Below are 14,691 nucleotides of genomic sequence, written 5' to 3'. Positions count from 1 at the left end.
CCGGGGATCAGGAGACCCACACTGGAAGCTGCTGCACCAGGCATGACAGCAGGGTGAAGGGTTGGGTCCTGTTGGGAAGGCACGGAGTGGGCTCCATGGGAAGCATTGGCTCTGCAGTCAGAGTGAAGTCGGCCTTAGAGCGTCAATTAAGAACTGTCTTTCCCACAGTCTCATTCTCCACTACTGCAGACAGGACCTCTCCGTGAGCCACAGAAGGAATCATGGCCACACGCTGCTCCTAAATGCCCTGGTCCCAGCTCAGGGACCCGAGGAAAACCCGTTTCTCCCAGCTTTAGCTTGAGTAAATGTATGGAGCCTACCCTGGCCCCTGAGCCAGGCATTCCTGCTGGGAAGATGGAGGGTCAGGTGGACAGGCCTGGGCCACTGCTCTCCTGGAGGTATTTTAGTTAGCAGCCTCCCAGACCAAGGGTGTCAGGTGAGGACAGTTCCCCAGAGAAGTTCCCCACGTGCTTTGATGGATGAACCAGCCAAAGTGTCAGGAAAAGATTGCCTGCATCATGAAGGAGGAATGTGCCTTTACCAAGCATGCAGGGGCAGAGTGGGCATTCCAAAGGTAGATGAGCACAGCTTCAGCAAAGGGCTGGGGACAGAAACTGCATGGAGGGCCTGGGAGGGAGAGGGATGAGTTAGGGGAGCAGCAGGAAAGAGGCCAGATTTGGGGAAGGCAAGGATATCATGCCAGGGACTTGGACACTGCTCAGTAGGGGAAATATGACAGTCGAACAGGGTTACGACTGTCCTATTTGGTCTCTGGTGCTTAGAGTCTGGTTTTCTAGCTGGGGGAAGGTCGGTTCCTCCTCTGCTGGGCACTCAGAGGCAGTATCGCAGAGAGGTTGCCTGCACTTATGCTGAAGTCAGGCTGCCTGGACTTGAATCCCAGATCTGACACCTGCTGGCTGTGAGACCTTAGCAAAGAGACTTCTCTCTGGGCCCAGGTTTCCACATCTGCCACTCAGAATTGAATGGTACCAGGACTAAGAGATTGAATGAGGAAATCTGTAAATCATCGTAACTGCATTCAAAGCAGGAAGAAGTCCGCAGGGAGGGAAGGGCGTCTATACATTTATTAGGGGAGCACAAGCTTACCCACAGCCCCCAGCATGCCTCTGCCTATGGATCATTGCCCAGCGCTGGGTCACTTGACCACCCCCAGCAGCAAGGGAAGTCGGGAATTCAAGGACCAGGATTGTCCTGATCATCTTAGCCACAGCACACTTGATCCATCTCCTGGAAAGGCTGCCCCACCCAAAGTCCAGACTGGGTTAGTAAAGAAGGCATGAGGTAGCAGTTAACAATGTGCCAATCATCTAATTCTCACCACAACCCTATGGGCTCAGTTCTATTGTCACACCCATTTCACAGGTGAGAAAGCTAAGGCAGAGAGCCGTTAGGTAACCTGTACAAAGTCACACATCAGAGCCAGGATTCTGACCCCGAAGCTCACACCTAACTGCTCTGCTCTCAAGGCCCTGAGGATAAAATCCAGTTACAGCCGCCTCTAGCCATAACTGGAAATGGGGGAGAGGGGAGCATTTCTCTCAATCTGTATTTATCCAAAAAAGCCCATAGAGGGATTTGTGAGTGGGAGGCTTTCAGCAAGGAATGTGTAGGTGTGTGACCTTTTCTCCCTCAGCAGATACAGTAAGAGCCTAGAGCCCAGGCTTCCCTGCTTTAGAACAAAAACCCGTCTGCCATAGCCCTGTCGTAGTGAGACGGAAAGCCTGTCACATCTCAGCTCTGGGTGGGCTCTTTTATCCACTTGGCTGAGGGTCAGTCCCATTTAACCAAGGGTTCCATTGCTGTGTAACTCCATGAGGGCATTAAGCCTTTGACCCAGATGATCCTGGAGTCTTCCCTGCTCTGACCAGCTGTGGTCTCAGATGAAGACATTGCCCATCAGCCTGTCAGCATCCTCTCATCCCCACCCCCCACCCCACCCAGAATGCAGGTGTGTGAGTTTCCTACAGCAGAGGAGGGCTAGGACTCAGTGAGCTGGGCCAGCACCAACTCCTCGCCTCCCTGCCTCCCCTACAGTGGTGTTTCCCCAGGATCTGTTGGAGAAGGGCCTCGAAGCGGACAACTTCGCCATGCTAGGACTCGGCGACATTGTCATCCCAGGTACCAGGCAGCGGTTGGGGAGGGTTCCCTGGATCAAGGAGGAATACTGTGAAACAGACAGCCTTCCCCAGTGGGAAAGAGGAGGAAGGTGATTCACCTCCCCACCCCTGGCTCAGCCCAGGGCTTGGTGAACACACCAGTCGGGTGCCAGGCCTGGGCTGGGCACTGGAGGGACAGCAGTGCCAAGAGCGTCCTCGCTGAGCTTCTGGCTTGGTGAACATGTTACTCAGGAACTACAAAAATAAACGTGTATGACAGACTGACTGAAGTACACCGAAAAGGCACATTTCATGATAGTGGTGAAAGAACCTGACCCCTCTCACACCCACACATTGCACTCCCCTCACCAGTGTTTGCAAGTGTTAGAGGTGCTGGGACTGCCAGAGTCCCCTTAGTCCCCTGCTCCCAGTGCTGGGAGGGCTCCAGGCAGAACATGCCTGTGTTTCTAAGTGGTTAGAGCATCGGCCCACTCACTGAAGGGTTGAGGGTTCGATTCCTGGTCAACGACACGTACCTGAGTTGCAGGTTCGATCCCCAGCCCTGGCCGGGGCATGTGTTGGAGGCAACTGATCATGGTCTTGAACCCAAGTGTTGCCATAATGTGCAGGCTGTTAGGCAGGGAGGCGTCCTCCCCAGGACGAGGCAGCTTTCTTAGACAGAGAATTGAGTCCATAAAGCACTCAGGTCACTCTGCAGCATGGCCTGTCACAGGCACCCACACAGACTTCCCCAGTGTCCGTGTTGGTTGTAATCTGGCCTTGCGGCCTGCACGGGAGGAACATCACTGCATTTCTGTGTGTGCCCACAGATACCTGTCTTTCAGCAGTCACAGTAAATGGAAGTTGATTGTACCCTCACAGAGCCCGGTGATATTCTTCAAAGAAGAACAGGTCACCGGATTGTTTTGAGGACCAGATGCTTTAGGAATAGTGAAAGCTCTTGGCAAAGCTCTGACCCCTGGGTCAGTTGGGGAACAGTTGCAGAATTCAGCCACCAGGGGGCACTGAGTTCCCCACTTTGCTTACAGAAAGGCAGCATTTGTTTGCTCTCTACCCACCAACTCCCTACTCACAGTCTACAATGGGGACTAACTCATTTCCCTCTTTAAAATGAAATATATGTTGTCAGTCGGTGCTTATGATCAGTGATCAGCAAAGAATGTTTTGGTTCCTGAGAGTTTGCTCTCAACTAAATGAGATTCAGCCCTTGCCCTGAATGAGCCCAAAGACCAGTCAGGGAGACAGACACAGACTGGTGTGGTATGTGTTCAACATACAGAGGCTGGACCGTGTGTCCTGGGACTTAAGGGTGTCTGGGCTGGGTTTTAAAGTACAAATAGAAGCTCAGGAGATGGACAGAGTTAACCATCCTCTGCTGAGTTCCCACAGAGCCTCCTCATGATCTGCTTATCTACTCTCTCCCTGCAGCCTGTGAGCACTGTCTTTTTCTCAATATGCTTAGTTGTTCTCCCACTTAGAACTCTTCCAGTGTGCTCCCTTACTCAAGATAGAGACCCAACTCCTCATGCCCCGTGGGCCCTGCATGGCTGGGCTGTCCCCTGCATCTCCTGTTCTGGGCTGCAGCCTTACTGGCTGTCCTTGACCTCTGCCACATCCCTGAGCCTTCTTTCCTCAGGATCTTTGTACATGTTGTTCCCTCCCTAGCAAATGTCATTTCCTCAAAGAACTCTCCCTCCCCCACCCGAGCCTGGGTCTCATCTTGATACACCTTCCCTGGGGCAGGAAGCGCGCCCTCTCACTGTTGTAATCTTACATCGGCTCTGGTTCTGTGGGAGCAGAGTGTGTACCCCATGCCTCCTTGGCTGAACTCGGGGTGCGGTGGTTTTGCTTACTCTTCTATTGCCTGTGGTGCCCGGTACTAGCAGCCCTCGATAAACATTGGGTAGAGGAGCCAGCATGGTGCTCGAGGTGCCAGATCAATGTGGTCCCAGCCAAAGCAAAGTCCTGGGGCCTTCTCATGGGTCTAAGTGGCCTGATGGCAGGGAAACAGGATTTCTGCTGGCAGTTGGCGTATTGGCCACTCTCTGGGTCCCAGTGATCGCTCCGTGACTGGGAACACCAGGTTGGGGACCCTTTTGTGTGTTAGTTCCTCCCTGGCCAAGACAAAGGGCTCCAGCTCTGGGGTGCTGGCTTCCCTGCCACTGTCTAACCCTGACTTTCTCCCGACAGGAATCTTCATTGCCTTGCTGCTGCGTTTTGACATCAGGTAAGCTTCTTAGGACCCCTAAAACCATCCGGCTCCATGAGTGAGGGGCCTTCCCCTAGCGGGGGGTTCTCCATTGCCTTCCAGAAGCCCAGAGAAGGGACCTCAGGGAACCCTCCATCCCCCCAGCAGCCAGAGCAATTCTGATTTTATCTGCATTTTGCATTTTGAGGTTCTAAGTGTTCAAAGAGCCTGTGACCAAAAAAAAAAAGTTAAGAATCACAGGCCAGAGGATTTAAATCCATTGTGCTTTCTCCCACTGTGACCTTGGCAAGTGGCCTGACCTTTTTGAGCTAAGGTTCTTCATCCTTAGTGGTAAACAAGTTTCTGCCTCAGTATCGCAGATCTAGAGAGCGCTGGGCACAGTCTGACCTCGGGAGCTCCCAGGAAGATCCAGCTGCAGTCACCCCTCGCGTTTCTTATCAGCCTGGGGCAGATCTCCATGGCCCAGCTGCTCCGGCTGTCCCCACCCTCACCTTCTCAGACTTTTTTCAGTCCGTTGTAGAAAGTGAGCACAAGGGGGAGAGAAAGGGGCCAGCTTGAGTCACCAGTTAAAACACAGGGAAGGTCGTGCTTGAGTTAATAATGCACCTGGCCAGCTGGACCTGCCACCAGCAGGTGGCATTCAGTCACCCCAGTGGGGAGCTTGCAGTGTGTGCCCTTAATTTTGAGGTGGTTTATGAACTTTTCTTCATTTCCTCATGCCCAATAATTGCAAAAGCAATAATTGTGTTAACAGTGGTCATGAGAAACTCAGTACCATCATCACTGAAATCCAGTTTGCATGTGAAACTTTACTTCCCCACTCACATACATCTGGGCTGTTTGTGTAGTGCCACTCTGGACCTCATGAGCACAGACTTACAGCCAGCCTTTGGAAAGGACCTGGCCAGTTTGTAAGTTGAGGCACGTCTGTGTCAGCCAGCTACTCTTGGCTGTTCAAAGGTGACATAAAGAGAAACTCACAAAATCCCTGGACTGTTTGCTAGAGACACACATTCAACTGCCAGTAACCTCAGATCTCCTCGCCTGGACTTCAGGATAAGCAAGCCCTTTAGAGCTGGTTCCAGAATTTGTGCAACATTCCCAAAGGGAGTCAGTTGCTCCCCAGGCCTCCAAACAGAGTGGCTCTTAATGTACTTGCAGCTCAAGGCTTAGAAGCAGCCAAGTCAAGGAGAGAAGGGGGTCAGAAGTTCTCGTTTGTTTCACAGATGTTACCAGGCATTGTCCCAAGTGCTGGTGACACGCAGAGGTCACAAGCTGGCATTGGAAGGGAAAGTCACGTCATGGCAATGCCAGGCTGCTTGTGATTCAGCTGTTCTGAAGCTGATCTTGGATGAATCACCTCCAGGAAGTCACTGGCATTTTATCTATGCAGTCACCATCTATTATTCACAACAGGGAACTGAATTATTATGGGCACTGCACTTAAAATAGTTTTACAGTTTCTCTAAAAGCATGGTCCAGCTGTATCAGATTCCCCTGGGTTTTTCATAATGCAGATTCCAGGACCTTGCCCCAGACCTATTAGCTCAGACTCCTTGGTAATTTGACCTAGAACTCTTGTGTTTTTTGTTTTTTGTTTTTTAAACAGGTTTCCAGGTGATTTTTGTGCTGGCTAGAATCTTAAGCCACTGCCCTAGATTATAGCATTTGATATTCACAACCATCAGGGAGATAGATTGTGGTAGATAGATCCCCATTTTGCAGATGAGTAAACTGAGGTTGAGAGAAGGAAAGTGGCTTGTCCAAAGACACAGCTGAAGCAGTTCCAGAGTGTGCACCCACTTCTGGACAATCCCATCCCAGAGCTCTCAGCCACCCCAACGCCTCCAGGGTCTTCCCAGCTCCTGTTTTAAAGGGATGCTGCATCTAACACTCTTCCTCCCATCCTTTCCCAAAGCTTGAAGAAGAACACCCACACCTACTTCTACACCAGCTTTGCGGCCTATATCTTCGGCCTGGGCCTTACCATCTTCATCATGCACATCTTTAAGCACGCCCAGGTGAGCAGGGCCATCCTCAGTGTATCGGGAATGCTTCACGCAGGTAACGGGACCGTCATAGCGGGTATTTGTCGTATCTAGAGGTGAGCGTTACCCGTTGCTGTCAGAGCAAGCATGTCTGATTCTCCGCCTTTCACTTGTGGTTCTTGCAAGATGATGCCTCTGCTTCAGGCAGCACACACGTTAGTGGCGAGGAGGAGGAAACACAGTACCAGCCATGCCTGTTTGCCTTCATCAGAAGGGCGACACCTTCCCCAGAACCTTCCCAGCAGACTTGCCCACACCTCATGGGCCAGATCCATGCCATGGCCCCAGCTGCAGGGAGTCTGAGAGTGGGTGTGACTCCTCAACCTCAATAGACAGGAGACAGAGAATGGGGTTGGGGTGTGTGTTGGGTGTGTCAGCCCAGTGCCCGCCCTGCCAGATGAGTGATAAGGTATTGGGGGTCCCCTCCCTCACTCCCCAAGCCTGGCCAGGCTCTGCCTCCTTGTCCCACCAAAATGGGTACTGAGTTGCCACAGAGTGAACCAAGGTGGGGGGTAGGGGCTGGAGCCATTGTCAATGTGACCTAAAGAGGGGGAGACTGGAAAGGCAAAGGAAGCAGACAGTGCTCTTTAATGGAAATGAGATTCAAACCTGTGTCACGGGGAAACCAAGCCCAGGCTCTGAGCCCCCAGCTCTGGGAAGGGCAGTGTGGAAAGGAGCTAAGGGAGCCCTGATGGGGATCTAGACCCTACTGTCTGCGGTTGTGGGACTCCGGCAGGTTGCTGAACTTGTTCTTGATTTTCCTCATCCTCCTATATAATAAAGAGGTGATATGCTAATTAACCCTCACACCATCACAGGATGGCTGCACCCACAGCGGAGGTGAGGTTCCTGTAACGAGCGATCAGCAGGGACCTGAGGTTGTGTGGCGCCGGGCCGGGGGACCTGAGGCTATGCCCCCCAGCCCAGTGGGGCTTGACAGGGGACCTCAGGCCGCACCCCCTGCCCGGCGGGGCTTGATGGGGGACCTCAAGACGGGCCCCCCGCCCTGGTACCAGGCCAAGGGACCTCAGGCCACGCCCTTCGCCCTGGGCCGGGGGGACCTCAGGCCGCGCCCCCTGCCCAGTGGGGCTTGACGGGTGGGCCCAGCTGGGTCTGGATCTCGCGCGATTTCAACGCGTGCATGCGCATGGGCGGGGACTTGACTCTGGGTCCCACGGTGCGCCCCAGACTCTGACAGGAGGAAGATTTTCATATACATTTTACTAATTTCCTTTCCTCTCTGACACTTCTATTATAGAGAAAGGGCAAATAGCAATATTAAAATATTTCCTCTAATTAATTCCCTTTTAATGTGTACGAACTTCATGCACCGGACCACTAGTAGATGGATAAAAACAGAAAATGAGGGTAAATAGTAGTAGCCGCCTTGGAGTTGCTTGAAGTTAAATGAGTTAACACAAGTAACGTGCTCAGAATCATGCCTGGCCCACGTAGTATTAGCTGTCATTGTTGCTGGTCCCCACCTCCCTGACCCTCCTGGGCACCAGCCAAGAACTGTTCGTTGAGCAGTTACTCTGTCCCAGGCACTCCTAAACCCTTTAGCTCATTCACTTGTTTAGTTGTTACAATATTTTCGTATCTACAGTGTGCATGAAGTAGATACTAGTATTATTTTACACAAGGGTCAAGTTCCTCTACCCCATAGGTGAAGAAACCAAGAACCAATGTGGAGCCATCTCTCATTCTCTTCTGCTCTAAACAGCCTTGGGTCTGTGCAAGCTGAGAGTGACCTGCACTTGGCAAGGAGGTCGCAGAGAGTGATTGAACCTGGTTTGGGGAAGGAGCTTGGATGTCTCTTCTCCCACTCTCGGACCTTAGATTCCAAACCCAGAGCTATTCCGCCGGCGGCCACCAGGTGGCAGGCTTGCCTTCTTCCTTGGCTAGAGGATTCCATTGGGAGCTCTCACAGCTGAGCAGAGGCAGGAGAATGGTCATCTCTTTGTGGGGGACACTGTAGCCCAGACAGAAAAGGAACCTTTCCTGAGTCACACAGCAAGTCAAGCTGGGCCCCAGTTGGAACCCTGGACTTTTGTCCCCTAGGCCCAGGCCTGTATTACTCCCCAGCAGCAGCCCAGCCATTCTCCCCAGTCATCCATGTGGGTATCTCCCTAAAAATCTTGAGAAAGGGATCCAGGACATAAGGGGCCTGTTCTGTGAGGTCTCTCTCTCTCTCTCTCTCCCAGACACAGGCAGTCCCAGTGCCAAGTACCAGCGGTTCCCTAGGTAGGGGTGTCCTCTGCCTATGCAGTCTTCAACCCACTGAACCTTTACCAAAAAGCCACACTAAGCCAGGGGTCTAGATGCCTTCTAGAAAGGCCCTTGAAAATGATCAGTGACCTCATTGTACAGGGAGAGAGGGGCATGGTTTAGAATCCAAAGCCAAGATCTGCGGTCCTCAAACTACGGCCTGCGGGGACCTGTACTTGGTCCCCGCCTGCATGCGGCCCGCTGAGGACATTTATCCGGCCCGCTGGGTGCCGCTGCCTGTCCTGCTTAGCAGCCGACTCATCCCGGGCCCGCAGTGCGCATAGGAATTTGTTCATAATTTTTTTTTTAACTGTAGTCCGGCCCTCCAACGGTCTGAGGGACAGTGAACTGGCCCCCTGTTTAAAAAGTTTGAGGACCCCTGGCCAAGATGGATGAAAAGCCAGGAGTCCTAATCCCTGTACACCACCCTGAACTGCTTGTACATCCTAGCCTCTTTAGCACTGACTTTCTCTGGAGAGGTTCCCTGGTGCCTTGAGAGGAAAGAAAACAGTACGCTTGTGTCCTCCTGATAATCTCGAACTCCCTTCCTCCAAAGGAGCCACTCCCATCGGCTCTGAGTACTGCTTTAGCTGCCTCACAAGTTCTGGTGTAGACCTTTGTCTTTGTGATTTCTATTGCCCTTGGCCCAAAGCCTCGCTCATAGCAGAGACCTGATGCAGTGGGAGAAGCTCAGCTTCCCAGGTTCAAATCCAAGCTCAACCACTTACAGACACCCCGTGTTAACTTGGGCAAGTCATTACCTCCGTCTGAACCTCAGTAGCATCATCTATAAAACTCAGATCCTAATATTTATGGTGTTATTAGATTCAAGGATAATATAATTGTGAAGTGTGTGTGGTTCACAGCCCACCCATGAAGGTTGTCAAAAAATGATCTAAAGGTCAGGCTCACAAGGCTGTGAAGCCCTGTTCTCTGGTTAGGGCCTGGCTTGGCTTTAGGAAGGATGTCCCCTTACCCAGTCATCTCCAAGCACCCTCCTGACTCTGTGAGCATCCAGGAAGACACTATTTGCTTAGTATTTGCCAGGCCCTCTTCTGGGTACCAGGGATCCAGCCATGAGCAGGAAACTGTGGAGAATTCCAGGGGTCCCTGAGAGTGTCCAACAAGAGGACCTGACCATGCGAGTAAAGGCTTCCCCATGGAGGTAACAGCTGAGCTGAGCGCTGAAGGAGAAGGAGAGATCTAGGCAAAGGGGGAAGAGCAGCAACTATACACACAGAGGTCCTGAGGCTGAAGGTGATGGTGAGGCCAGTGTGGCCAGAGTAGGACAGGGCAGGCGAAGGTAGAGAAGGAAGAAGGGAGCACAGGGGGCTGTGGGGGCTGAACAGTAGAGTGACATCCAACTTTCAGATGCTGCAGGGAAAAGAATGGCTTTAGAGTCTAGTATGCCCGATACTTAATCCCCGTTTACTATTTAGACCTCTGAGGCCTAGACTGTCCCCCCTCTCCTCCCAAAGCATCAGCCTTCTATGCCCAGGAGGACACTCATAGGGAAGGAGGAGATGGACTCGGAGGCCTGAGCTCAGTGTGCACAGAAGGTGTTCCATGAACAAGGGCTCTTAGAATAATTGCCGTCCTCTAAACCCAGGTTCACCTGGAGTCTCAGCACAGGCTTCGGGCCCAGACCACCAGGGTGTGAATCCTGGAGAGCCAGCGACCATCTGGGTGACCTCAGTACAGGCCACAGCAAGGGCTCACCCGTAACAGCTGTGTCATCATCATCATCTTGTTACTGAAGCAGCATCTCCTGGAGCATGTGCCCAAAATGCAAACTCCCAGGCCCTGGCCAGTGGCTCAGGTGGTTGGGACATTGTCCCTGCACAGAAGGATTGCGGTTTCGATTCCCAGTCAGGGTGCATACAGGAGGCAACTAAACAATGTTTCTCTCTCACATCGATGTTTATTTCTCTCTCCTCCTTTCCTCTCTCTCTAAAATCAATAAAAACATATCCTCAAGTGAGGATTTAATTATGCATATTAATTCAATATACTATTTGGTTGTTTAATTTTATTAAATATTTAATTAATCCTAGGGAAGGAGGGTCTCTGAAAATAGGACCAACCAAGAGGTTACATGTTTGACCTAAAGTCCTAGGTGATTGGAATGCTGCCAGCCAGACTCCTGGGCACCCTTAAAGCCCTGCAAACTTGAGTTTCTTTGGGTTTCTTGCCTTCCCTCCTAGGGAGGAGCAGCCCTGGTCCAGGAGTCAGGAGCCCAGATTCAGGCCCAGACACTGACTGGCTCTGAACCTGGGTAGTAGCTGTCCCTGTCATGCCCAGGAAAGGATGCGTGGCCCTGAGAAGGTATCCTGCCCAGCATTGCCTCACAGCCTGTATCCTCTTGCAGCCTGCCCTCCTGTACTTGGTCCCCGCCTGCATCGGCTTTCCCGTCCTGGTGGCACTGGCTAAGGGAGAAGTGACAGAGATGTTCAGGTAAGGGGCAGGGAGCAGACGTTTGCACAGGTGCACCTGCAGGCAGCCAGTGGAGCTGTTTGTACATGTCGCCAGGGGAACATTGTTCCCACCACCAGCCCCACCCCTCGCCCTTTCCACCAGCAGGTGGGTGCCTGGCCTGTGGGCACCGCAAGAGCCTTTCTGTGGGCCGGAGCCAGGAGAAGGCAAGGCCTTGGGCCTCTCCAGACAGCTCCCACAGCCAAAGGCCAGCTGCTCTTGAGAAGGGACTTGCTGGTGTAGAATTCCTCCCCCAGGCTGCCTCACTGTCAGGAGTCCTGAGTTCCCACGGACGGTGCCGTGCCACCTGTGCTGTGCCACCGTGTGACTCTAGGCATGTCCTTCCCCTCCCCTGGCCTCAGTCTCCACAGAGAGTATTAGGGAGGCTCCAGTGTGGTGGCAAGGGCCCCAGATTAGAAGTCAAGTGTCAGTCCTCGTTCAGCCGCCCCTATAGCTGTAACACACAGCTAGCTGGGTTCTCTGTCTCAGTCACATCTGTACACCAGCCACGCCCATGCACAGCCCCACCCACACCCCAAGGCCTGCGTGACTCCCACAGGTGTCTGCTCCTCAGCACCACTGACCCCGCCTGCCAGGGACCCAGAAATAGCTGCCAGCTGCCCACTCGGGCCTTCCACCCAGCTCCACCTGCCTGGCCTCTAAGTTGTCCCTCGAGCACCCGCCAGGGCCTTCTGGGCACCTGGCTGCCTCCAAGGGAGCCTGTGACTCACCCTCCCCCGTGCCTGCCCTGCCTAGAAGCCCTAGGCTCCAGGCTGCCTGCCCTTATCTCTTGGCCTGATAAAATCTATGGACTCGTGAGACAAGACTGCAGGTGAACTTGGGAACAGATCTAGGGGCGCTTTGGGGGCAGAGGTGGGACCTGATCTCTGAGCTGAACACCTGCCCTCATCCTCTGGCTCTTGTCCAATCTCAGCCCCCACCAACCCCTTGGGGTAACCTCTCCGGTCCCAGTCCTATTGTATCCTCATGGAGTCAAGCTCTGAACACCCCCAGCTAGAACAAAGGGGGCCCCTTCACTCATTGGTACTTGGTTTCCCTAAATGTTCCGCCACAGAGGCATTCAGCCCTCCCTTTCCACCTCCACCCTCAGGAGGTTCTTAGGTTGAGGTGAAAAAGTAAGTGGTCTCTCTTTCTGTCCGACTCTCTCCCTAATTCTCCACCTTATCCTTTGTTTTACTTTTCCCTTTATCGTTATGCCCCCCTTTTTTTCATTAATTTATATACTTTCAAATAGGTAACAAAATTCCATAACTGAGAGGGACAACACCCTCAATGCCCCAGACACCCACAGGCCAGCTCTGTCACAGTGTGTACACTCAGAGACACCCTTGCACCTAAGAGCAAGTACGGGTGCATGTTCCTGCACAGATGGTGGCATTCTCGGAGCATCTGCATCTTGATTTTTCACCCGGCAGCATATATGAGAAATGTTTCCAACAGCCCATAGATGTCTAGTATCCCCTTGTATCAGTACCTCTTTTCTTTTTTATTCTCCAAGTAATACCGGCTTCTGTCCAGAGAAGCTGAACGTGCAGAGAGAGGTAAAAGACACAGTTCTGCTCGCTGCTCCTGGGAAGAGAAGGCTCTGTCCTCCTTTAGTCTTTTCCTCGCCATCTCTCCTTTCTGTCTCTGTCTGTCTCTCACACAGCTACGAGTCCTCAGCGGAAATCCTGCCTCATACCCCGAGGCTCACCCACTTCCCCACGATCTCGGGCTCCCCAGCCAGTCTGGCCGACTCCATGCAGCAGAAGCTGGCTGGCCCTCACCGCCGGCGCCCGCAGAATCCCAGCGCCATGTAATGCCCAGCGGGTGCCCACCTGCCCGCTTCCCCCCACTGCCCCAGGGCCCAAGGTAGGGCACATACCCCGGCCCCAGTGAGTGGGGTAGGGAGCATTGCCAGGGGCAAAAGGTTGCTCCTCCACAACCATCAGGCAGTCCCTGCACCCAGCTATGGGGCCAGGGAACCGGGCAACCCGAACCTTGGTGTCCTCACCAAGAATGCGGGGCTCTTGAGAGAGTGGGTGTCAACACCTCTGTCATACAGTAGTAGATACTGTTACTACTCGCTGTACTTATATAATCTTGGGCAAGTCACTTTCTCCTTTCAAAGCCTCTTTCTTCATCTGTAAGTGGGCATATTCCTGCCTCGGGGTGATCTAGTGAGGAAATGTGGGCATTGTCCTTGGTTTGAACTCAGTTGCTCAATAAGTGGAGCCCATAGTAAGAGTTAAGCCAGGGTGTCCGCCTTCAAGAGTGGTGCCTTGCCACTTGCCAGTAGAGCAGCCCTCTGCCCACTCGCACCCCTGGGGCTGAGTTCTTTGACTTCTGCCATGTGGCCTGGGAGTCAGCCATCTCCCAGAGCCGCATCCTGGCTGCCCCTTTGTTCCCCCACTGTCTCCAGTGGAAGGTTCAAGAAGCTTAAAGTTGGTTCACACAAGTCCAAGCACTCCTCCATTTACCACTGCCCTTGCCACCTCTTGGCACCACCAGGCACTGGGAAGCAGAGCCGCCTGTCTGGGAAGGGCACAGAGCGGGCGGGCCACGCACTGGAGGAGGCTGGGCAGTGGGTAGAGGGCTGGCATTGCTCGTGAGCCCCGGGTTTTCCTGGGATGGTGGGATGGCGGGGCACAGGTTCTTTCCCTCGCCTCTAAATGTGTTCTTTTTATTGTTTTGCTTTTTGTCAGTTATGAAGAGTCAAATCCTAAGGATCCAGCAGCTGTGACAGAATCCAAAGAGGGAACAGAGGCCTCAGCATCAGAGGGGCTGGAGAAGAAGGAGAAATGATGTGCTGGTGCCTGACCCTCTGAGGGCTGGATCAGGCAGGCGGGGATGGACCAGCGCACGCGCGCACAGCCAGAGGGTGCCGCAGGCCTGGCAGCCCCACGGAGGCCGGGGCAGCAGGATCCTGCAGTGACGCCTCGGTGCCCTGGTTCCCTCTTCCCTCCTCTGGCCTTTCTCTGCCCCTCCCTATCACCTACAGGCAAAGGAAGCCCCAGCGTCCCCTCTGCCCCAGGTGCCAGGTGGGAAAATGGGTCTGGTTTTTAGATTTTTGTATTATGAACTGACTTTGCCTCACATTAAAAACTCATCCCGCTGCCCAGGCATCCCGCTGCGCTCCTAGCATCTTACAATGGGTCTGCTGGTTCTCACTCTCCACCCAGAAACTGACCTGGAAGCCCCTTCTTGGGGATTGGACTGTCGCAACCTGGGGTGTGCCTTGACCTCTGAGCCCCTCTGTCCCATCCCGGATGCCTACCCAGTGCCTGGCTCCGAACCCCAAGGATGCCATGTGGCCAGCAGAGGGTGCCCACGAGCCCTCCTTCCCACTAACCCAGTGGTCGGCAAACTCAGTCAACAGAGCGGCGAGGCGCCATTTGCCTACAACTGCACTAGCCATCCAGTTCCCCTCACCACTGTCCTCACAACACTAGGGGGCAGCAAGCAAGATAGACAGGTGCTGGATGTTGCACCTACCACTCACCCCATCAAGGGAAGTGGAGGAGTTGGTACCAAAAGGCTGACCTCCCTCAGCAAA

The 14,691-nt window shown here is 53.3% G+C and overlaps 1 protein-coding gene across 3 annotated transcripts in view; it reads left to right on the top strand.

The window, feature by feature from the left end:
• HM13 (histocompatibility minor 13) overlaps positions 1-14,260 on the top strand; it is a 41,993-nt gene extending 27,733 nt beyond the window's left edge. Inside the window, exons 8-13 of one of the 3 annotated variants that reach the window (XR_013961369.1) lie at positions 2,056-2,139; positions 4,329-4,365; positions 6,266-6,368; positions 11,032-11,117; positions 12,805-13,007; positions 13,841-14,260. Coding sequence is in view for 2 of the 3 variants with exons in the window: in XM_080683182.1 (XP_080539308.1) it covers positions 2,056-2,139; positions 4,329-4,365; positions 6,266-6,368; positions 11,032-11,117; positions 12,805-12,951; positions 13,841-13,940 (557 nt within the window). In the remaining variant the exon portion in view is untranslated. The remainder of the gene's footprint in view (positions 1-2,055; positions 2,140-4,328; positions 4,366-6,265; positions 6,369-11,031; positions 11,118-12,804; positions 13,008-13,840) is intronic. The other 2 variants (XM_080683182.1, XM_080683183.1) reach the window with 2 other exon arrangements.
• The last annotated feature ends 431 nt before the right edge of the window (positions 14,261-14,691 follow it).

The sequence above is a fragment of the Plecotus auritus genome, assembly GCF_963455305.1.
Source record: "Plecotus auritus genome assembly, chromosome: 8".
Lineage (NCBI taxonomy): Eukaryota > Metazoa > Chordata > Mammalia > Chiroptera > Vespertilionidae > Plecotus > Plecotus auritus.
The sequence above is the reverse complement of the archived record's forward strand: the minus strand, read 5'-3'. Positions and strand labels throughout refer to the sequence as shown.